Source organism: Capricornis sumatraensis, chromosome 21 (assembly GCF_032405125.1).
Source record: "Capricornis sumatraensis isolate serow.1 chromosome 21, serow.2, whole genome shotgun sequence".
NCBI lineage: Eukaryota > Metazoa > Chordata > Mammalia > Artiodactyla > Bovidae > Capricornis > Capricornis sumatraensis.
Window position 1 is genome coordinate 26,182,023 of NC_091089.1, and position 24,842 is coordinate 26,206,864.

The 24,842-nt window shown below is 39.6% G+C and overlaps 1 protein-coding gene across 1 annotated transcript in view; it reads right to left on the minus strand.

Annotated features, from left to right (window-relative positions):
• The window catches only part of ASXL3 (ASXL transcriptional regulator 3), a 194,165-nt gene that overhangs the window by 5,140 nt on the left and 164,183 nt on the right, over positions 1-24,842 (minus strand). Inside the window, exons 9-11 of the mRNA XM_068993650.1 lie at positions 11,403-11,499; positions 9,256-9,361; positions 1,450-3,412 (exon numbers count right to left, since the gene is read on the minus strand). Of these exons, the coding sequence (XP_068849751.1) occupies positions 1,450-3,412; positions 9,256-9,361; positions 11,403-11,499 (2,166 nt within the window). The remainder of the gene's footprint in view (positions 1-1,449; positions 3,413-9,255; positions 9,362-11,402; positions 11,500-24,842) is intronic.

Below are 24,842 nucleotides of genomic sequence, written 5' to 3' on the forward strand. Positions count from 1 at the left end.
TCCTAAAAAACTTACATCTCTCTTCTTAACATTTGTGCACTTACATATGTTGACATTATAAACACGTGACACATATTACAAGATCATTTCAACTTGAAATTATCCTTTAGAACACTGGAAGGTGGAATTATTTTCCTGAGCTCTCATTTCTCATTTTCAAACATGTGCTGGTTCTCTTCTAATCCAAGGCCTCCAAGAAAGATCAATTTAGAAAAGGATTTCAGCTTTTCCTTTTAAGTACTTCCCTTCATTTAAAAAATTAGAAACATAAAGCCTAACAACAAATTTATTTTATCTAACTAATCCACATATGTTTACATAAAGGCATATTATCACTTTGAAAAACAGCTTTTGACAAAAAACAGGATACTTCAATGTATTATATACTTGCATGTTTGTCTATACTTAAACATATTATACTTAAAAGTATTTCCTAGGGGAAGCATGCTTATTATATTTGTCTTTTCATTGCTTCATAAATTAAAATGCATAGCAGGGTTTTAATGCGAGCTTAATGTTCATCTTTTATATCTCTAGAATCTTATTTAATAGGGAATGATTCATTACACAGAATAACTACAATCACACCCTTAAAAGTCAACCTTAGGGAGATTAAGAGTCCCTATTACAAGTAGATGTCAGAGCAGAATAAAATAAAAAGACATGAAGAAAAACAAAGGCTGAGTTTGTTTATAATTCTTTGAATCAATCTTAATTTTCAGTTCACTTAGGCAGATTCAATTATATAAAAGATTGGTATTCTGAGAGTTAAAATCTACCTGAGAATCAAAATAAAAAGTATAATTAGGAATGTTTGCCTACAGGCTTTATTATTTTGTGAAGTCAAATACTTCCTAACTATCTTGGAAATAAAATAGTAGCATTTGTATACATGTATATCTGTGGCATTTTCCTCTGGGTTTGCAAAGCAATTTCATTTATTTATTCAGGAAGTATTTAATGAAGGTCTTTCAGAAGCCGGGCCCTCTCTGCTGGGCAGTGTGGTGTGTGGGGAGTTCAATGTTTGTTGGCAAACAAATGAAGGGATAATACGTACTTTCATTTCTTGAGTGCATGCCTCTGACTTGATCACTACTGTCTCTAGTTCTGATAACTTTTATAGAATGCTGAATTAACCTTCAAATTTATGTAGATCTCGGTCCTACATCTTGGAGTCCCCCAAAGGCCATGTATCTGAGTGGCCTATGGGCTCCTCCAGGCTCAGTTCTCCCTCTTCATTTTTTTTCCCCCTTAAATGCCCAGGTCTAAATATATACATGTATCTAAACTTACTGTATGAACTCAATGCAGTCTGAAAAAGAATCACTTAGTATCAGACTGGTGCTGGGAGTACTGGATTATAAACTGTGACATGTATTTTTGAAAAATGAAATATCTGAATAGGAAAAGCCTATCTATGGAATTTTTCATTAAAAAAAAATACCATACCTTGAGAGGTGGGACCCTTGGCTCCTCTCTTGGGGGTGGCTCTTTCTCAGGTGGGCTGCTGGACGAGATGTTCCGTCCAGCAGATGACTGGTCATCGTCTATCCTAGCCCTCTTCTCCTTACAAATCCCGAAACCGTGATGCTCTGCAGTTTTCCTCTTTGATATTTCAGATTCTCTGCTTTCATTTCTTACCCCATCTGGGGACTTGGAGGGCTCTGACAACTTGGAAGAATGTGAGTTCTCCAGCCGATTCTGTGAGCTCCCCTGCTTATGCATTTTATTTCTAGAGCCTTCTGAAAATGAAGCCTTATCTACTGACGAGACGTATTGTTTGTCCTGTAGTTTAGCTGATAGGACCTCATTTCCCTTACTCTCTGTCTCTTCAGAAAAGATGGGTAAGTCCAATGGTGAAGACATCCCTTTCTTTTCTGCTCTTTGCAGGATATTATGATTTTTCACTTTGATCATTTCTGTAGAAGGAAGTTCTGGAATTGAAGTAGGATAAGATTTCTCAGTTTCAACGTGTGATTTACAAGGCTGCTGATTCAGGGTGTTACTGTGTAATTCTTCTGATGAATACGCTTCAGGAGCAATCGAAGAAGAAGCCATTTTGATGGGTTCAGGAGCATTTGATAGAATCTTCTGTTGAGAGGTAACACCCTCCCCCAAGGGCTTGGCAGGAGCAGAACCTTCGTCTTTCTGCGGGGAGGGTGGTTCTTCGGATACGGAAGTGGACTTCCTTTGTTGATGCACCATTCTTTCATTCATGGAAGAACTGGAAACTGGAGATGTTTCTGAAGGAAGTGGCAAACTGGATATAAAAGTGGTCTCAGGTGTGAGAAGCATGGAAGACACTGAAGAAGTTTCTGATGTCAAAGGTAAATCAGACATGGGTGAAGTTTCTGATGTTAAAGGTAAATTTGATACTGGGGATGCTTCCGATGTCAAAGGTAAATTGGACATCAAAGATGCTTCTGATGTCTCAGGTGAGGTGGATATTGGAGAGATTTCTGACAGCAAAGATGCATGAAGGTTTTCATCAGTGGCATTTCTCTGATTGTATTTGTCCACATTTTCAGTGCTAGACACCTCAGAGCAAAATGTTGTCTCAAGGGAGGTTGGAGTACACGACTCTTCTGAAGTGGATTGGTTTTCCCCTGCTGGGGATGTCAGACTGGTACAGGCTCCCTCTGGGCTCTCAGAAGAGAAGGATGTTTCAGAGACACAGGCATTTTCAGAAAGTTGCTCATCAGGCTCGCTCTGCAACTCCATATCCACGGCAATTCCTTCACTTGGAAATCGGCCTTCTAGGGATGATGACCCCGTTTTAATTTTTGGAGTGTTGGTCTCTAGTGCAGTTTCTGGCTCCTTATGTTCTGTGTCACTAACATGAGTCACGGATAAAGTGGAAGGAACGAGGGAGTCACAGACTTCCAGCTGATCAATGACAACCGACATCTCTTCCTGGGAAGATTCTGATTTCTCTTCCACGTTAACTTCGATAGGAGGCAAAGTTTCCAAAACATCATTCATCATAACACAAGATTCCACATGATCTTCAGGAGGTGCTAATTGCGGCTCTTCATGAGAGGTGACTGGACTTTCCGACCCCTCAGAAAATTCAGGTATTGTCTTGTGATTCTCATCCTGGCACTCACAGATGCTGGTCTCGACCTCTTCTGCAATTTCCTCCTGAATCACGGATTCCTCAGGGATCAAGATGTCCTCTGATTCTGACTCTGTCATTAAATCTTTACCTACATCTACCACAGGACAAAGAGTAGCGCAGAATTCAGGCTCTGGAGAAATTGGGCTTTTCATGCTTTTTGGCTGTTGTTCTTTCAAAGGAGTCTGTGCAGAAATACTGGGAAGGCCAGGGGTCCCACATGAAGAACTACTTTCAGCTCCATCAATGTTTGGTCCAGATGTGAGCTTTACAGAGTCCTCTCTTGACATGCCCAACCTGAACAGAAATGAGAAATACTAAATTATTGTTCAACCACAAAACATGAAAGGTACAACTTGGATCTCTCACCAAATAGAGCATTCATAGAAGTAAATGCATCAAATTAATTTTATTATTACTAAGTAGCATGCTTAGCCTATGTAAACTAGTTTATGATGGCTTAGGTTTTCTACTCCTTTTATGTGCTCAGTTGCTCAGTTGTGTCCAACTCTTTGCAACCCCATGGACTGCAGCCCGCCAGGCTCCTCTGTCTGTAGTATTCTTCAAGCAAGAATACTGGAGTGGGTTGTCATTTCCTTCTCCACAGGATCTTTCTGACCCAGGGATCAAACCTGCATCTCCTGCACTGGCAGGCAATTCTTTACCATTGAGCCATGTGGGAAGACTGCTTTTATAATCGTAACTAAAATAAACTCTGCATGCATGCTCACTCAGTCATGTCTGACTCTTTGCAACTCCATGGACTTCAGCCTGCCAGGCTCCTCTGTCTATGGGATTCTCCAGGTAAGAATGCTGGAGTGGGTTGCCATTTCCTCCTCTAGGAGATTTTCCTGACCCAGGGATTGAATTCGTGTCTCCTAAGGCTCCTGTTTTGACAGGCAGATTCTTTACCACTAAGCCACCTGGGAAGCCCCAAAATAAACTTTAGGTTTTAAAAAAAGTATTGATTTTTATTCTATAAGTAAGGAAATATCAACCTTACCAAGTATTAGTAATAATAAAATTGCATAGTACAAAAGATTAAAAAAATATGGGCTGAAAGGCAAAAGAATATAAAAAAATCTAAACTTTTATACTCAGAAAGTAGAAATATAGCCTTATAGTAGAAAATCTCATAGTCCTCAAAAGATGCAACATAACCAAGTAATTAAGATAAATGGAAGATGGGTATGCTGTAAAATTCTATAACTGAAATGACTTCCAAAGATTAAGTTCTCTTAACCCAATGTAAAAGATGCCCATCACCTTATTTTAGTATCTAAATGTCTAACCTAAGATATGATGGAAATTTCATTAAAGAATAATAAATATGTTTGGGGTCATCAAAGTTGATTCCACTAGATTACATCTGTGTGAGGCAAGATATTTCAGTTCTTTCAAGTAGATCTCTTACAGTAAAAATATTCCATAAAAAGATAGCATAGAATATCAAGAAATAGCCTAGGCCATAAGACAAAGTTCATCAGAATTATGATTGATAATATTGTAAATCACTATTTCCTATCATACTAAGTTACAATGTTAGCATCAGATGGTAGGAAAATATGCTGTTCTAAATGAAGTTAAATTAGAGTGCAGGCAATTACAAGGATGAGCAGGAGAGAGAATATTCCCAGAGGAAGAAACATATTTGAGTGAGGAAATAGAGCTGTAACAGGAAAATACCTCAGTGAAATCTTCTTCAACCTTTTACTTAAATCCTCAAAATAAAAAGAAAGTAAGAAAGAATGTGCTTTTTGGGTATATGATTATTGCCTTCTTCACTAAATTTCAGAAAGCTGAGAAAGAAAGATGGAGGATACTTCCTTCATAATTAGTCTCTCTTCTTTCAACTTTCCCTAAGATGGGTTCAAATTAAACCACAGTTTATATTATGCTAAGAAGGAAAGAATAATATAACTAAAAAATTAACAGATGAATTTAGAACAGAAAAATCAGCTGGATACAAGGTCTCCTGGGGCCAGATCAAGTAAAGATATCACTGATACTAGATTAGATAGAGAATACACAAAACCTACCCACCGGCAGCCAAATTTCAGCTAGATGAGTCACAAGGATATTATTAAATATATACTATAATTTTGGGTTAGCATATTCATAATATCTACACAAGTAATTAAAACAAATTTAAGACAGTATTCTATCAAAAATCCTCAAGGAAATCAACCCTGAATATTCACTGGAAGGACTGATGCTGAAGCCGAAGCTCAAATATTTTGGCTACCTGATGTGAAGAGCTAACTCATTGGAAAATAATTTGATGCTAGGAAAAACTGAGGGCAAAAGAAGAAAGGGATGGCAGAGGATGAGATGGTTGGATGGCATCACTAACTCAATGGACACAATTTTGAGCAAACTCCAGGAAATGCTGAAGGACAGGGAAGCATGGCGTGCTGCAGTCCACGAGGTCGCAAAGAGTCAGACACGACTTAGTGACTGAACAACAACCCTAGATTAAAGGCAGAGTAAGCCAGTAAGAACCAAAATAAAGATCTCAAAGAGCAGAAAACTAAATCAGACAGATCTTAACTAAAGGGGAGCTTCAGTGGTAACATTCTTGGGAGAACTCAGAGCAGTGAGAAGGCACATGGTGTCAGCCAACAGAAAATTATCTGATGGGAGGAAAATATCCCTCCTGTATTGAGGGAATATAGGTAATCTGTAAGAAAATTAGAAGGGCAGTCAATGAAATGTCCAAAATGCATCAGTCATCCAGTATGTAATCAAAGATCAGAAAAGATAAGCAAGAAGTCCAGGGAGGTAATGGGACAGAAACTCTATGGATAAACTACAGCAAGGAAAGGGTCAATTAAATAAAAGAACTGTTGAATGAATTATCTGCTGACTGAAGAAAAGTCTCTGTGTGGTCTTGCAACATGGGCTGTCTGACATAGTGTGTGTGGCACAAAGACAATGCTTGATGAAGACTGAGTTGATAAAAGAACAGGCCCAACACACAATAAAAACTAAGGACAGGTTCTTTGGAGGTGACTGACTTGCTTATGCTTCTTCCATTACAGACAAGAGTGCTCCCAACCCTCCCTTTGTCAGAAAAGACAAGGAAGGCAGGGTTCTTAATTTTGCTGGACCTCAGCATGATGGAGAAGCATCTAAAAATACAGATTCCAGGGTTCATCTCCTGGAGACCCCCAATCAGTATGTCTGGGGTGGGTGTCCTAAATCTGTATCTACTCTGTTTTTTAATTTAATTAATTCATTTACGGTTGCACTGGGTCCTTGTTGCTGTGTGCGGGTTTTCTCCAGTTTTGGCAAGTAGGGGCTACTCTTTGTTATGGGGCCCGGACTTCTTATTGTGGTGGCTTCTCTTGGTGTGGAGCGCTGGCTCCAGGTGCATGTGAAGTGAGTGAAGTCGCTCAGTCGTGTCCGACTCTTTGCGACCCCATGGACTGTAGCCTACCGGCTCCTCTGTCCATGGGATTTTCCGGGCAAAGGTACTGGAGTGGGTTGCCACTTCCTTCTCCAGAGGATCTTCCTGACCCAGGGATTGAACCCAGGTCTACCTGCATTGCAGGCAAATGCTCTAGGTGCATGGGCTTCCTTAGCTGTAGCATGTGGACCCAATAGTTGTAGCACAAAGGCTTAGTTGCCCTGTGGCATGTGGAATCTTCCCAACCTAGGGATTGAACCTGTGTCCCTTCTTAACCACTGGACCACCAGAAAAGTCTTGTATCTAGTTTTAAAAGCTGCAATGAGGACTGTGATGCGAGCAGGCTTGAGTAATAGTGCTAGTAATGATATAAGAAGGCTGATAACTAGCCTGCCGCAATTTTAATTTTTGAGAAAGGAGATTACAGCCTTTTAGTTTCGCTCAAATATGTATATGCATCCAAGGTCTCAGGGCAGCAACTGAAAAGGAGCCTTCCTCCTCTTGAGGATGGCTACTTAGGACAATTCACCAGGGATGAAGTGCACTCATGAGAGACTCCCTCTGACATTTTTCCTCATTTACAGGGGAGTTTTGTGAAATTAGATCAAATGGTACAAGTTCTATTGCCTTAGTGTCTTCTATACAAAACACCACTTTCAAGCATCAGTTGTGTTTGTGAGAATTAAAGCACAAATTCTTCTACCTAAGATGGTCTAAAGTGAGTGAAAGTCGCTCAGTCATGTCCGACTCTGGTGACCCCATGGATTGTATATACAGTCCATGGAATTCTCCAGGCCAGAATACTGGAGTGGGTTGCCATTCCCTTCTCCAGGGGATCTTCTGAAACTAGGTCTCCCACACTGCAGGTGGATTCTTTACCAGCTGAGCCACTAGGGAAGCCCAAGATGATCTAAAGTTATTGTCAGCTGTCAGCTCTTAAATCCCTCTTTTTTTTCTTATGAATCTGATTGTCTGTGAGACTCAAATTCTGCTCAAGGAAAATGTGTCCCTGTTAACTGGGAGCCAAAGGAGAGGATACTTTCAATTTAGGTCAGTCACTACCACGCTTATCTATGTCTGGCATTATCTTTAAACACACACACAAATCAAAATAAGAAATTAAAAAGTGGTTATACCCTCCTACACTGTTGATGAGAATGTAAATTGGTGCAGCTACTGTGGAAAACAGCATGAAGATTCCTCAACAAAATAAAAATACCATTGTCATATAAGGCAATAATCCCACTCCTGGGCAAAGATCCAGAAAAAACTATAATTCAGAAAGATACATACACCCCAATGTTCACAGCAGCACTGCTGAAAATAGCCAAGATGCAAAAACAACCTGAATGTCCACTGGGAAATGAACAGATAAAGAAGATGAGGTACATAAACACAATGGAATACTACTTGGTCATAAACCCTAACGGAATAATATCATTTGCAGCAACATGGATGGCCGTAGAAATTATCAGCCCAGAAGTTAAGTCAGACATTTACAATATGTTATCACTTATATGTGGAATCTAAAATATGGCACAAATGAACTTATCTACAAAAGAGACTCACAGACACAGATAACAGACTGGTGGTTGCCAAGGGGTAGGAGAGAGAGGGATTGGGAGTTTGACATTAGCAGATGCAAAGCGTTCTATACAGGATGGATACACAACAAGGTCTTACTGTATCACATGGAGGTGGTTTAGTCGCTAGGTGTGTACAGCCCTCGCGATTCCATGGACTATAGCCCGCCAGGCTCCTCTGTCCACGGGATTCTCCAGGCAAGAATACTGGAGTGGGTTGCCATTTCCTTCTCCAGGGGATCTTCCCAACCCAGGGATAGGACTTCGGTTTCTACATGCAAGTAGTCTCCTGCCTTGCCGGTGGGTTCTTTACTGACCGAGTCACCAGGGAAGTCCATGTATCACATGGATGGAGCTATATTCAATACCCTATGATAATCCATAATGGAAAAGAATATAAAGAAGAATGTACAATATATATTTATTATACATACATACACTGAATCACCGCTGTAGAGCAGAAATTATTACAACACTGTGAATCAACTATCCTTGAGTAAAATAAAGTTTTTTTTTTTATTAAAAAAAGTGGTTATAAAGGAAGAATGGACAGAGCAATAGATAGTACTTCAGGCTTTCCTTAAAATAAGGACTAAACAAATGTATACTCAGAGTCAACATTTTTGGAAAAATGTGAGAAATAAATATGTGCCTGCCGCTAAGTCACGTCAGTCGTGTCCAACTCTGTGTGACCCCATGGGTGGCACCCCACAGGCTCCTCTGTCCCTGGGATTCTCCAGGCAAGAACACTAGAGTGGGTTGCCATTTCCTTCTCCAGAATATGTGTCTAAGGCTGCTTATCTCTAATGATTCATTAATGAAAATACTTAGACTAAAAAAATAGCAGATTTTTACTAAAATCCAGTTAAGAAAGACAAAATTGACTTCTCTGGAATTTCATGTGCTATTTTCAGTCCAAAATGAATTTTCATGGGCGAGTTATAAACCATTGAAAATGCATTTTTTAAAAAAATTTAAGTGCTGATGTGTCACTATAATTTTACCTGCAATTTCTTACACTGAGGGACTATTGCCTTTTATCACAGGTTTATTAAGTTTTACAGCACATGAGTATGCTATGTGAAGCAAGAGAATTACATTTTCATTTCCTTCTAAGAGAAATGACAAAAAAATGCTCTAGTACTTACTTTTCTCCATAAAACCTTTCAAAGAATTTTTCTTTCCAAGGTTCTGTTTTCTTTTCCTTCTCAATTTCTTGCCTTATCCGCAATTGCATTTCTGGAGTAAACTCTCCTAGAAAGAAAATGCTTAGATATTGAGGAAAAGCTGTCATATCTTTTGCCAATTAATAAAGAGAATATGTAACTAATTTGAGTAAACGTTTATAAATACTGAAAAGTAACAGGTTGAGTGCTAATGATATTTCTACGGCTTCTCTTTTTATGAACATCACTCAGTAATTTAGTCACAGACAGACTTGAAAGCATTTAGTAAATGTACTGTGTACTAGAGGTGGTAAATGAAACTGTGTATATTCAGTGTCCTTGATGAAACCAATCTGGTGAATGCCAAAGCATACCATTGAGTATAATAATACAAGGTGGAAAGCCCTATATAGGCTATAAGTAAGAATATTCATAAATGTAGGGAAAGTACTTAACTCTGCCTAAATCGATTAAGAAAGACTATCTACAGAAACTGAGTCTTGAGTTAGCCTTTGAAAGATGACCACGCTTTCATAAGGTCATTAGCTCACAAGGCACAGAGATATGAATATGTATATTTATGTTCTTTTAAGAGGCCAATTGTGAGTAAAATACAGGATGAAATGGAATAGGAAAGATAGGCTGCGGTCAATTAACCAACACACGTTTTAAAGAGAGCCCTGAATGTTTTTCTGTAAGAGACTGAGGGAGGTCCTGGCGGTGTTCAGGGAGGGAGAAAAATGGCCAAATAAGCAACTTAGAAACTGGCAGGGAGGCTACTAGGTAGCATAGACGAGAGATGGAGATTACAGTCAGGCCAGCATCTTGAGAACGTTGAAGAAGATGCAGATTCAAAAACGCAAGTTCCTAACCAGATGGACCTGGGGAGAAGGGAGAGGAACAAAGGTATCACTACGGTTCCAGAGTTAGGAGCTGTGAGAAAAGGGGTGCCCTCAGGAGACAGAAGGCAGAAGAAATGGTAGACATTTAAAGGGAATAGAATTTAAGGCTGGCATTTTGGTTTTGAGGGGCTTGATGCTAGGAAGATCCTGCGGACTTGTGGAACTGGAAAGAGTAGCTGAAGACAACTTTGGACGTTATCAGCTTATGGGCCATAGATGGAATCCTGGTGGTGAATAAGGCTGCTCGGAGTACATGAAGAGTTATAAAAGCGAAGAACAGGGAAGAGAATGGTGGAGGCATCACTGTTATCGGCAGGTGAAAGAACAGGAGCTCCTGAAGGAAGCTGAGAAAAGGCTGTCAGAAAGGTACCTGGGATGCAACCTAAGATATATTATGAATGTCTAAAGGAAATGGCATCAACTGCTCTGGTGAAAGAAAAAGCACACAGTTAATTATAATAATGTAAAAAACCCTGTAAAAGTCACAAGAATAAATGTTGTAAAAGTACAGAGAGGGAAAGCACTTAATTCTGCCTAAAGCAACTAGGGAAGACCCTGCATAGAACCTGATTCTTGAGTTAGCTTCTGAAAAGTGACCAAGCTTTCAGCTCACAAGGCACAGAGATACGAATATGTATTGGATGGGGTAGAAAACAAGTGAGATATTGGAGAAGCAACATGAAAGGCAGGACAGAGGACACTGGACTTTAAAATCAAGAAAGCAATTTATATTCTCTAGAAAGAACTATTTCCACTGTGTAAGACTGGGCCACTCCCAGCTGTAACAGCGTGCTTGGGGAAGGGAGTAAAAATGTGGTAACACTGGATATTTTCTAGTCTTTCAAGAAGATTGGTGACTAAAGGAAGGATAAGGCAAAGTGTGCCTTCAGGGGAAGACAACATTAAAAGAAGATTCTTCAGACTCTTGGGCATTAAGAAAATATATAATATATCAAACATATAATTAAAATGATTATTCTAAAGAATATCTTGCTATATCAAAATGTTATCATGTTCTAGACAATGCTATGCTTTCTTCAAAATTCCTGGACATCAAAATTGCCAAGAATAATAAGAGAATTAATTAAGTCATTCGAAATAGGATGTGAGTTTTAATTCAAGTATACTTCAGTGGGGGAAATGACTTGGGAATCAGAGAAGAGTGCAAATCTCAGAACAGTATGTGTACTCAAATCTGTCAAATAATAATGGAAAATAGAAATTTACCTTCTGCCAGTCGCTGTTTCCAGCCTTGTGCTGCATATGCAAAGAATTCATTATTTAGAGCTGAAGTACTGAGGCGTAAAATTCCATCACTTCCCATCTAGGAAATAAGCCGACAAAAACAAGATTCCATCAAGAATAATTCAAAGCAAAAGCAAGCAGGAAAGAAGCGAAAACTGAAGGTACGTGTAAGAGAGAGAGAAAATGAGAGTGAAAGACAGGGCAGGAGGCAGGGAGGAAAGGAAGGAATTTAACAAAAGATGAATCTCCTAGTAGGAAAACTGCACTGCTTACAGTGACTATTATAATGACTAAATACAGCAATTTAAAGGAAGTCTGTATTAGGCATTTCCATTATCAGTGGTGAGTATAACAAATATATGTGGTTTAATCAAAGAAGTTTTCTATCTTTATCATTTTATTGTGCTTTAAGGGTACCAAATTAAAAATCAAGATATGTGCACACCTTTAGATTGAGTTTTTTTAAATTAAATTTTCTGAATTTTTTGTGAAAGCTAAAGAAATCTAGTCAGATCACTTGGATTCTTCCACTGTCTTGAGGTTTAGACAACAGAAAGTTCTGGAGCATATTAAAACACACCCATGCTCTCATACATACCTCTCTCTCTCTTCTTCTCCCCTCTCTGGATGCACACAGGAAACAAGTATACAAAGTTTAACAGCAGTATAGGCTATATGCTACTAATGTTTTCCCTCAAATATTTTTAAAATTCATGTATAGAAGAGATTCAGAGAAGCATCACCAAACTGGATGCTTTTTTTAACTTTCCAACTATTTACAACATCTTTTCTGGGTATATATTCTGCCTGCTGAGAAGGGATAAAAAGAACTAGTGTGTCCTTGGCTGACTTTGTAAGTAGCTGTGGAGTGAAGAGAAAACATATAAAAAGTTAAACAATGCCAAAAATAAGGTGAGTGGGAATTAAGAAGGGCAAAAAAAAAAAAAAAGTTAGGGAAAATATCTAGGTGGCCCTGAGTAGTTGAGAAGAACTTGATGCCAGAGGTGAAATGGGTTAGGGTCTTGGGAGATTAACAGGATTGGGACAGGATGGTTTTGTACAAAGCATACAGTACAGGGTGTAAACTGTGTTGTGGACACAGGATGTCGCGATCAGTGACTGGACGGTTCGTGAAGAGGTGAAGATGTCTTAGCCTGCTACTCAAAGGCTTGGCAAACTGTAGCTCCAGTCATATCTTCAAAGATTTCTTTTTATTCTCACAAACACACTCATATCCTAAGCTTTAAGAAGTCTCTGCCATCTGAAAACACACTCAGATTTCTTAGCCCCATGTTTTCATTCTTTTTTTTTTTTTTTTTGTCTTCTTTACACGCCATTTTCACCCACAGAAATGCTGTCCCTCTTTTAAAATGTAACTCAAACCATGACTTCATGAACGTGTCAGCTCAACTATCATTCAGGAGCAAAGGAGAAAACTGAGTTGAACACTAAATCTTATACTAGCGACTCGAAATGGAATCTCTTGTTGTTGTTCAGTCGCTCAGTCATGTATGACTCTTTGCGACCCTATGGACTGCAGCACCAGGCTCCTCTGCCCTTCATTGTCTTGGAGTTTGTGCAAACGCGTGTCCATGGAGTCAGTGATGCCATCCAAATATCTCATCCTCTGGTACCCCCTTTTCCTCTTAACCTAAATGGAATAATGGTCAAAAAATCCAGAGAAGAGAGGCACTGAACAGATGTGACATAAGCTGAATGCTGCCATCACGACAGCCACAGATTAGAGATCTTGAATTTCCTTACCTAAGATACCGATAACCACACTAAAATATTTAATCCACTGGGAAAACTTCACCCAAGACTGTTCACTCATGGATTCACCATTTCCTCCCAATGATTTCATCTTCATCCAATAGATACTTATTACATGTGTGCATGTTCAGTTGCTTCAGTCGTGTCTGACTCTTGCGAGCCCAGGGGCTTGTAGCCCCCTGACTCCTTTGTTCATGGAATTATTCAGGCAAGGATACTGTAGTGGGTTGCCATTTCCTCCTCTAGGGAATCTTCCCTACCCAGCGATCGAACCAGCATCTTCTGTGTCTCTTGCATTGGCAAGTGGGTTCTTCACCACTAGCACCATCTGGGAAGCCCAGATACTTATTAAGTCACTTATATGAACCTGTGTACCTGGCACTTGTCTGGGTGCAGGCAATACAGCGGCAGTAAAAGGAAAAGCCTCTACCCTCATTTTCGAATATACTCCACATATAGCAGATGCTTCTGGTCCCTGTATCTCTCCCACCCACCTGGGCTCAGCACAGTTGTGACGTCTGGTGACACTGCCATGACAGTCTCCACCTCAGGGTCTCACCACAGCCCCAAAATGGGAGTGGATTAATTGGACAATTCTAGGACACCACCTTTTGGGATGCAGTTATGAACTGAACCAAAGGATGCCATTTGGTGCTGTGTCCCCAACAGTTAGAACAAGTAGGTGGAAGGCAAGTGCCTTGAAGAGAAAAGTGAAGTCGTTTACTATGAGGTGCATTTATGGAAGGCATGATGAACAAAGTTAGATTTTCTACATCTGAGCACATGCGTGTGCTGAACAATTTGGAGTCCATGCACAATGCCTGTTATATTGCAGGTACTCAAGAAATGTTTATTGCACTCTCCTTGCTTTGTGTAAGTGAACGATTTAACACTGAACTCTAGTAGCTGACATGCAGGATTTTAGTTTAGTACATTTTGCCAGGCCAGGGGACATGACAAGCTATTAATTGACATTTCAGCATAATTTTAAGACACAAAGAAATACCAGATCCAGATTAGCTCTGACAGAGTCTCAAGATTTCAGCACATGAAAATGCACAACAGTGTGAAATGACCACATTCAAGAATATGGAAGCTAGCCCTGGAGGAAACTGTTTTTCTTTTAAAACAGAAAAATAATATTAATGGCCAGCCTTCCAGCCTGTATGAGACAGCACAATTAAACATGAGGGCTGAATTTGACTTAGGAAATACATGCCAATAAAACTTTTGAAATACACAATTAATTTTATGGCCTTTAAGAAATACTGTCCAAAAGACATGGCATTTAAATGAGCTGGAACAATAAACATTTCTGAAAGGTTTACTTATTTATCACCGAGCTATAAATTCTTGTTTTTTTCTGATTACCCACAATAGAAATATTCATTCTATGTAACTTTCTTACAATGAAAAATCTAAAGAAGTTATTGATAAGTTATGTTTTATTTTTAATTAGAAGGAGAAAAACTCTGTGTGTGCTCATTGCTCTGGAGGAAAATAAGTGTGAGGAAGGAAATCTTATTTGTGGAGAGATCCTTTCACGAAGATTTAAGTCTTGATTGGTGAGTATATCACTTGCCTTTGGGGTTGATTACATTAACATACCTTTTATGGGATGTCTATCAGTGGAATGCAAAGGATTAAAAAGATGTTGCTACTTACAAGCCATCCAGTGTTTGACATTCAATTAATATTGTTCTATATGAGAATATATCTTGGGTTAATAATAATCCTTTGCACATCTAATAGATTATGTATCCCTTTTTCTAATTTGGGATTTCCTGCAAGTGATTTGGGCTTCCCAGGTGGTGCAAGTGGTAAAGAACCCTCCTGCCAATGCAGGAGATATGAGAGATGAAGGTTTGATCCCTGGGTTGGGAAGATCCCCTGGAGGAGTGCATTGTAACCCACTGCAGTATTCTTGCTGGCAGAATACCATGGACGGAGGCACCTGGAGGGCTACAGTCCACAGAGAGGCAAAGAGTTGGACATGACTGAAGTGACTTAGCACACAAGTGATTTGGAATGGATGGCAGGTGGGCTGCTTAGATTAACAGTGAGAAATGTGCTGCAGAGTCCAAAAGTGGCTAAATCCTAACAGGCCATCTGGACAGATCAAGCAGTTTGGAATTTATTCTACAGGTAGTGGGGAGGGAGCCAATCGAAACAAAGTCAAAACAAGATGAAAACGTCCATGCTGAGAGTGTGGTAAGAAGCAGACTGTCAATCTGTTGATGTAGATGTGGCGTGCGCGGGACGGGCCTCTCTGCTCATCGCTGATCAAGAACACCGGAGCCAACACTTGCATGAGTGAAGGAGAAGCCACCAGCCATCGGGGGAGGGTGTGCTCAGTGGATGGATGTACTTGCAGAGGCCCTCAGGTGGGGCTTGCGAGGAGGCCCTAAGAGCTCAAGAGACCTTAACAGTGGGAGGAACAGGGGCTCAAAGACCAGAATCATACTGGGCCTGGCAGCCCACTGAAAAGACTGACTGGTCCCTCCTGAGTGAGCTGGAGAGCCTCTGGGGGATTTGGGCCCAACAATGAAAAGCTCTGACATTTCAAATGGAGAGCTCTGACTGCTGTGTTTAAAAAAGACGTCAGAGCTGACCAAGAGCAATATAAATACCAGGTCACGTCTGTGATTTTAATTTTTCTAATAATCACACTGAAAGCAGTAAAAACTGAAACTCATTCTAATAACACAGTTTTAATCTGACCTATCCAAGACGTTGTTTCAATATATAATCAGTATGAGACATTGTCAATGAGCTATTTCTCATTCTCTCTGTATACTAATTCTTTGATGTCCACTATGTATTTTTAGAACGTATCTTAGTTTAGATAACCCATATTTCTAAAGCTCCACAGTCACTGCTGGCTCGCAACTACTGTTGTGGAGGGCACAGTTTTAGAAGACAAGAGACTCACCAGGGACATGAGGATGTAGTTATTGAGATAATCCAGATGGTAGCTGCACTAGGTTGACAGCTACAGAGATGATGAGAAAGGCTGGGTTCCAATTATATTCAGAAGGTTGAGCCAATAGTACTTGATGATGGACTGGATGTGTGGTATGAGTGAAAGTGAGCAGGCAAGGGTGACGCCAAAGACTTCTGGCCTTGGCAATTAAAATTATGAATTGCTATTTATTACAATGTAAAAAAATGGGAGGAGGTTTGGTCTGGAACCAATTAAGGTTGAGATGCTGATTTTAATTCCAAATTGAGGTCTTTTACCTATCATTCTGCATATAGTATAAAGAATGCCCTGGACAAATGCAGGACTAAAAACAGGGACTTCTGTCAAGAAGTAACAAGAGAAGACCAAGGAACAAATGATGAAAAGTGTTGAGACTACTCAGCAGCAGGAGTAAAGACGGATGACATGTAGAAGTATGGGACTCAGAAATGATGGGGCTGGGTGAGCGTGTGTTGGGTGGTGAATGAACTAAAGGCTTGAAAGATGATTCCCAAGAAGAAGGCTTGGCTAATTTGGTGGATGCTGGAAAGAGACATTAGGATAGGTAAAAGCACAAGGGGGGAGTAGTGTCTTAGACAAAGAAATGATGGGATTTTCTTTGAATATGTTAATATAAGGGTATGGAGAAGGCAATCAAGTAAAGGTGATCTAATCAATACTGGAAACTCAGGGAAGAAGCTCACTGGTGAGGAAGGAATCAAGCATAGAAAATTTGTCATTAGTAGTAAAGAAAGTGTAATTGAAAACATGGACATGAGTGAGAACACCCAGGAAGAGCTAACCAAAAGAGAAGATGGCATAAAGCAGAGCCCTGAGGAACACCAACACAGAAGGAATGGCCAGAAGTAAATCCTGCTAGGAAGACTGAGAAAAAGCAGTCACAGGTGGGAAGAAAATCAAAGCAGATGGCATCAAAGCTGAAAGAAAAGAGTTTCCACAAGATGAGCTGTACTGTGAACGTACTAATATCTACCGAGCCATATGGGATTACTCAGGTCAACACTGTGTATAGTACACTAGACTAGCTGTTATGTCTGATAAAACAATCAATAGGGTCTTTAGAGCAAGGACAACCTAGTCAGTGAGAGACCAACCAGGAATCCAATGCAACAGCAAAAGAGGAATGAACAGACAGACTATAAGCAATTATTACCAACCCTCTTATACCTTGGAACAAGCATCCAGTGCCCTTGTAGTCTATACTCCAGGAAGAATTAAAGTTGGGGAATTCATCCTCTCTAAACAGTAATGTTTCATTTTTTACCTTACCATTAAGTATGATTCAGATGGCTCAGGAGACTCTCTATAAGTATGGCTCAAGTTTTATCCATAAGAGAAAATGTAATTCTTTAAGCATAAAGTTAGACATAAAAAGTGAAAGAGGGCTGCTGAGAGAGATGGGTTAGTAAGGGAGAGAGAATCAACGGCATGCTAAAGATAATTTGGCCAATAATTTTTGAATGCTATTTCTAAAACTGCATTAAGACAATATTTTCTAAACTGTGTGTTGCAAAACAGGGATTTTTCAAATGAGGAATTACAATTTTAATGGGTAATCTATCTAAAAGGAAATTGATTCTACTATCTAATAAATAGAGCCTAAACTTCCTAAATATGGTAGAATGATTTTCTTTACTGCATGTATTCTGGAATGTGTTAGGATTTATTTTAAAGCATCATGCAGTATTTCCCAAAGTTTTAAACCCTGCAATCCTCTTCTAGAAGAATTATCAGTATCTCACAGAACAAAAACAAGTGTTCTCCAAAATACAGTTTGGGAGAGGATGTATTGGGTTGGCCAAAAAGTTCGTTCAGGTTTTTCTATAATACTATCTTATGGGAAGAAAAAATACCATCTTAAGGAAAAAATGGAATGAACTTTTGGCCAACTCAATATTAAAAGTTGTGCAAGTGTCATTGTCAGCAGCAATCAAATGAGATAAACCTACCACAGTGAATTTGCACACACTAGGTACTAAATCCTTGTTAAGCAAAATGAATAAAAATTTCTAAGATATAGATATGGGATAACTTTCTGTCCATTGCAAAAATCAAATATTCATAATAAATAAAAAAGTAAAAACAGTAAAGGATGATGCTATAAGTCTAAACAACCTCAATTTCAAAGCCTACTGCAAGAAACAATTATTTCATGTTACTTTTAAAAGTCTTATCGAGGTATGTGTGTGCATGCTCAGTTGCTTCAGCCATATTGGACTCTTTATGACCCTGTGAACTGTAGCCCACCAGGCTCCGCTGTCTGTGGAATTCTCCAGGCAAGAATACTGGAGTGGGTTGCCACTCCCTCCTCCAGGGGATTTTCCTGACCCAGGGATCAGACCCACATCTTCTGCATCTCCTGCCTGCAGGTGGATTCTTTACCACTGAGCCAGCAGGAAAGCCCAAAGTATAAGTGCATATAACAACTTTTCTTTAAATACACAGAAACTATCATTATAAAATTGTAATCAAGACTATCTGGAACTATATGGATGTTAAAGAAAAAAGTGCAACAACATTTTCATCTTTCCTCCACCTTATTTTTTAAAAATGTGCACGGAATTAAGCTAATGTGAACAAAAAGAAATCCCAGAAAATATTACCAAAGAAATCAACATTTAGATTGAAAAGCAGAAGGCTTTTTTGTCATCACTGTCATAATGGGCCATTAAAATTGGTTTTATAATAAAAGCCTCTCTTCTGAGTCATGCTGATTCCTTTTCTTACTATTTGCTCCTCAGGAAATCCCTGCTGAACGTTACGTTGGAAACCACAAGATAAGTAGTTGAGCAGGGAAGAATTTGGGAGGTGGAAGATGCACTCTACTGAGGGTGATGGCAGGTGTAACTGTTAACTAGAATAAAGCTCCTGAGGCAGAGGTGTGGGTAACATTTAATTATTAAATGAGATGTGCAAGTATGTAAACTGCCAAGGGGTTTGAAAACAAAAGAAGATTATAAGATGACAAAATAACAGCTAGTCTTGTGGGAGCAGATTCTCACCTCATTAAAAAATACATGTAAACATATATGTGGGTCGGGAAGACTCCCTGGGGAAGGGAATAGCTACCCACTCCAGTGTTCTTGCCTGGAGAATTTCATGGACAGAGGAGCCTGGCAGGGTACAGTCGATAGTGTCACAGAGTTGGCTATGCCTGAGCAACTAACACTTTCACTTTTTTTCATATACCTATATAATCATGTATAACTATGTGTATATAATAAAGTTTTCTTCATTTTCTTTATCTGGAAACACACTTTAACAATCCAATGACTTAGCTAAGATAAGCATTGCCTTTGGAATGGAATCTCTTGGACCTCTCAAGAGAATTGTTCACCAGACACCTCCCCAAGCCTCCAAGTCGACAGAGGAAGTGTTCAGTTAAGTGGTTAGGAAGGCCATGCCCCAGGATAAGACCTGCTGGAAATCAATTTCTCAGGTCCCAATTAATGAGCAAAAGGAACTCCCTAGAAATAAGAGAAAAAGATTTTCTCATAATTGCTGCTACAAATTTCAGCATTTACAATCAGAAGATCCACACTTGAGGGATGTGTATGATATTAAAAATATATGAAAACACCATTTTGATATTGATTCTTAAAAGACTTCAATTACTGAGTTTCAATTACTTTACTTAAATGAGATTTACCTTAATCTTATATACAGTATTAAAAGCAAATATCATTTTCTAAAGACATTGTTTTGTACATTTACATTCTGCCACTTTTTCTAAGAATCACTCTATTTTAAATTGCAAAGGGAGGAATCTCTCTGTTCAAAGTGCTATAATGTCTCTAATGCTTCAGCATCCTGCTCAGAAGATACATAGCCTGTGGTGAAATAGGTAAAAATAGTGAAATACAGACATCTAAAGAGAGAAGTCAAGTCATGGACAGATCAAGCTTTAATCACCCTTTCAAAATTAGAGAAGTATGTTTTGATCTTTATGGTTCATCTTTTTCATTAAACTTTGTGAACAACCCCCTGGCCACATACTGGGACAATCTGACAGGGCTTGATGAGAAATGACTTTTTTGATCCAAATGTAGATAAACAAAATTTGAACATGTTTTAGCAAATATGAGAATGTGTGTATATCTTAAAAGACATTCTCTCTTATAACTGTATTTTCATCAATGTTCCCTCTGTGGGAGGGAAATGCAAAAGCAAACTTCCAATGCAACCATATAATACTAAAGTTTTATGTAGTGAAAAAAGTTCATGTTCTTGTACAGATAAAACAAGGTTCTGTTATAATGTGGTGGGAATCAATGAATCACTGATTCTGCTTGTACTACACAGAACAGCTGTGTTTAATTGACTATCTATTAGTCACTCATTTCTTTAACAAACATTTCATAAGCAGCTACTACTTGCCAGGGACTGTGAAATGGACATATAGCTTCTGCTGCCATAAGAGCTTTATTAATATCTAGGATAGGACAGAAAAAAAAATAATGTTCACTGTAATGGTACAATAAGTACCCAGAGGAGGAAAAGCTGCTATGACAACTTCCAGGCCTGGCTAACTAGTATGTCTTTAGTTTCCCCTTTTATAGCCTGTTAATATCTATGCCTGAAGTATACTCCTCTCCCCAGTTAAACAATGGCTCAGCCCACTATTCAGAGGAGGAAATGGCAACCCACTCCAGTACCCCTGCCTGGAAAATCCCATGGACGGAGGAGCTTGGAAGGCTGCAGTCCATGGGGTCACTGAGGGTCAGACATGACTGAGCAACTTCACTTTCACTTTTCACTTTCATGCATTGGAGAAGGAAATGGCAACCCACTCCAGTGTTCTTGCCTGGAGAATCCCAGGGACGGGGGAGCCTGGTGGGCTGCCACCTATGGGGTCGCACAGAGTCGGACACGACTGAAGCAACTTAGCAGCAGCACTAGCCCACTACTGTTCAGTTATAGCTATATTTATAATAATAAGTATAATTAATTTAGTACCTACGTAGGTAAGTGGTAAAACAGGATTTTATCACTTAAATGAACATATGTTTATTCTACTATGGGGCTTCCTTTAATTAACATGCAGGCATTTATTCTTCTACTCAAAACCATTATGTGTTAGGTGTTGGGTAAGAAAACAACAATAAACAAAAAGATAGGTCCTGTCCTGAAATGTTATAATGAAAAATTGTGCAACATGTACAGTGACACAATGTTCCAGGTTCATGTATGTCGGAAGGATTCTCTGAGATACTAATTTCAAGGCAGTGATGTATGTGAAGGCAGGGATGAGTAAGCCCTGTAAAAGGTGAAGGATAGTTCAGTTGGTAAATCATCCGCCTGCAAGGTGGGAGACCTGGGTTTGATCCCTGGGTTGGGAAGATCCCTTGGAGAAGGGAAAGGCAACCCACTCCAGTATTCTGGCCTGGAGAATTCCACGGACTGTATAGCCCACGGGGTCATAAACAGGCAGACACGACTGAGCAACTTGCACTTGCACTTTCATCAAAACTCTGAAAAGAGAGGTAAAGGATACAGTTTGAAGAGAAATGGGGTTGAGAGTGTGGTAGCTGAAGGATTATGTAGCATCAAGATCTGTTGTTGTTTGTGCATATTTCCTTTTTTTAAAATGGATACTCTTAGCTGAGAAAGATCCACCTCTACAGGGTTTAATTTCTCTGCTTGTAAACTAAGGATAACAAACTATTTGTTTCACAGAGTTTTTGTGAGGATTAAATCCCTAAATATGTACAAAATGCTTTGACTAGGGCTCATTTAGGGAGAGATCTCAAGAAGTTGAGCTATAATAATAACTAATAGTAGATGTGACAGACACACCCCAGGGTACCCCTGATGTGCCTCTGTGTGTGTGTGTGTGTGTGTGTGTGTGTGTGTGTGTGTGTGTGTGTCTTTGTGCTGAGTATCTGTGTGCTGAGTATCATTGTTCGGTTGCTAAGTCATGTCTAACTCTTTGTGATCCCATGGACTGCAGCCCGCCAGGCTCCTTTGTCCATGGGATTCTCCAGGCAAGAACACTGGAGTGGGTAGCCATTCCCTTCTCCAGGGGATCTTCCCAACCCAGGGATCGAACCTGCATTTCCTGTACTGCAGGCAGATTATTTACCACTGAGTCACCAGGAAAGCCCTTGCTTATCTGTGTTCAGGGGATTAAAAGAGAGAATACAAGACTCCAAGCAGCATTATCAAGGAAGATGGATTAAAAAGAAAGAACAGGCTAATCTCCGTGGGGATAGAGATTTGCGTTCCATGATAGAGCAGGTTCTTAATAAATACTTGTTTATTTTGTTGTGGTTTAGCTGTATCACTATTTGACGCATCTATGTAACCTTATCTAGTCTTTCGATGGCAGTGCCAAAAAGACGCTTTTGTTAGGGGTGAAAAAAACAACAACTGATTTTATAAGGAACATACAGAGAGCAGGAGCTAATTTTAGGTACTGTTTCTGATGTAAAGTCACAAAGAAGAAAACAAAGCAGACAATGGATTTTAGCTTTCACCCAAGGGGTTATCAACACCAGGGTTATGTTACTGTAACACAACCTCCCAAAGTGAGACCAATGGATACTTTCAAATTAAATCAATCAGTTGTGCAGCAAAACAGAAAATGGAAGGAATACTCTGGTAGGTTTTAAATCCTTCCAGAGTGGAATGTAGAGGTTACTATAATAAACTAAAACAAAAAACATTACAACAAACTTCTAATGTTTGAAAGATGCTCCGTGGCATTCTCCTTAGGTTAAGTCACCAAGCATATCAAAGTGGAAAGAGGGCTGAATTTAAAGTCAGTAAATCAGGCTGCTCATCCCAGTTTTGCATTTCCTATCTGTCTGAAGATGCTCCAGATTCTTAGCAGCTTCAGCCTCTGTCTCATTACTCAATGGAAAAGTAAACAACCTCGCAAAGCTGTTCCGTGAATTAGAAATAACAAATGGAAAGAACTCAACCACTTTCTAGTGAGTGAGATTTTAAAAGATAATACTTATGAAAAGCGACATTTTAAGAAATCACTATCTAATAATGCTGCTGCTAAGTCGCTTCAGTCGTGTCCGACTCTGTGCGACCCCATAGATGGCAGCCCACCAGGCTCTTCCGTCCCCGGGATTCTCTAGGCAAGAACAGTGGAGTGGGTTGCCATTTCCTTCTCCAATGGATGAAAGTGAAAAGTGAAAGTGAAGTTGCTCAGTCGTGTCCGACCCTCAGTGACCCCATGGACTGCAGCCTTCCAGGCTCCTCTGTCCGTGGGATTTTCCAGGCAAGAGTACTGGAGTGGGTTGACACTGCCTTCTCCACTATGTAATAATACTAACCATCATTTACTGAGTAGTCAGGCTATAATCTTTTAAACCTGGGAATTCTTAAGTATGTTCTTTTTCAGTTGACATCACTTGAACACATATACCACTGATATTTGCAACATTTGCAAGCAGTTACCTGCTTTTGAAACTAAGTGTCATAACTGGAGAGCTGCATACCAGGTAGATATTGTCTTAGTGTTGGCTTGTCACCTGAACTCTGCTGTTCCCTTCTGAGTAATCAGTCCCTTAACCTTGAGCAATATTAGTCCTGCTACTCATGCCAAAGCTGGCTGGCAAAGACAAAGCTGTCAGAGAGAGACATTCTATGAAATTGAGATAACCAATTAATTACCTCCTCCCTGTTTCACAGAAAGAAATAAGATCTGAAACACCATAAGAGATGTCTTGAGAAGAACCAAGATATACCAGATCATCTAACTAAAGAATGGAGAGGTCTCTACATTTAACTCCTTCCTCCTCCGCTGTAATTACTTAAAATCCTCGCCACCAACTCATCAGATCTCTTTTTCTTGCAACCTGAGCCAGGCCAGATGAATACAACTAGAAAGTATTACACTGAGTAATCTATTAAACATTTTCTACTTTGAAGAGAGTGCGCAGTTCATTGGAGAAAGAAATTCCATCTGCAAAGGGAGCCAACAACCATGAAAAAAGCTGAACTGCAATGCAAATGAATAACGAGCCAGCAGTTCAACTTACACAGCACATTATAAGGGGAGAGTTTCATAAAGATAAGACTCTAAATCAACTTGTAAATTTTTATAACAAAATGCCAAACATGCCACTTAAATCAAACCGACACTGAGCACCTAAGTGAAAATCCTAAGACACACAAGCCTCCCTTTGTCAGTAACGGAGGATGCCTGTCCATCCCAGATAGCTAAATTACTTCAGTCAGATGGTGGCACACCTAACCTCCATTCCTTTACTTCCTCGTTTCCCCAGTACATTCTATGATAGGAATCCTTGAGATATTATTCCCAGGGAAATAAATAATTTTATGGTTAATTAACTTTATCTACACAAAGTTCAACAAGTTCCTTCTCTGCAGAGCTTTGGAGCCTTTACTATGCCAATGAGTGCGGCCTTTCTTAAACTCCTGAAAGCTCAGAACGTAGCTCCCCATGGAATATTCTGGGGAAATGAGGCTGTGAAGATTGTGTTCACGACAGGAAAGGCTGCCTTATGGTATCTAAAGTACAGCAAGTCGGAGCATTGACAGAGTCAGAGTATGGCCTACAGAGTGAAGCAAGTCAGAAGGAGAGAAACAAACATCTGATATTAACGCATATATGTGGAATCTAGAAAAACGGTACAGATGAACCTATTTCCAAAGCAGGAATGAAACCCAGATGTAGAGAACGGGCGTAT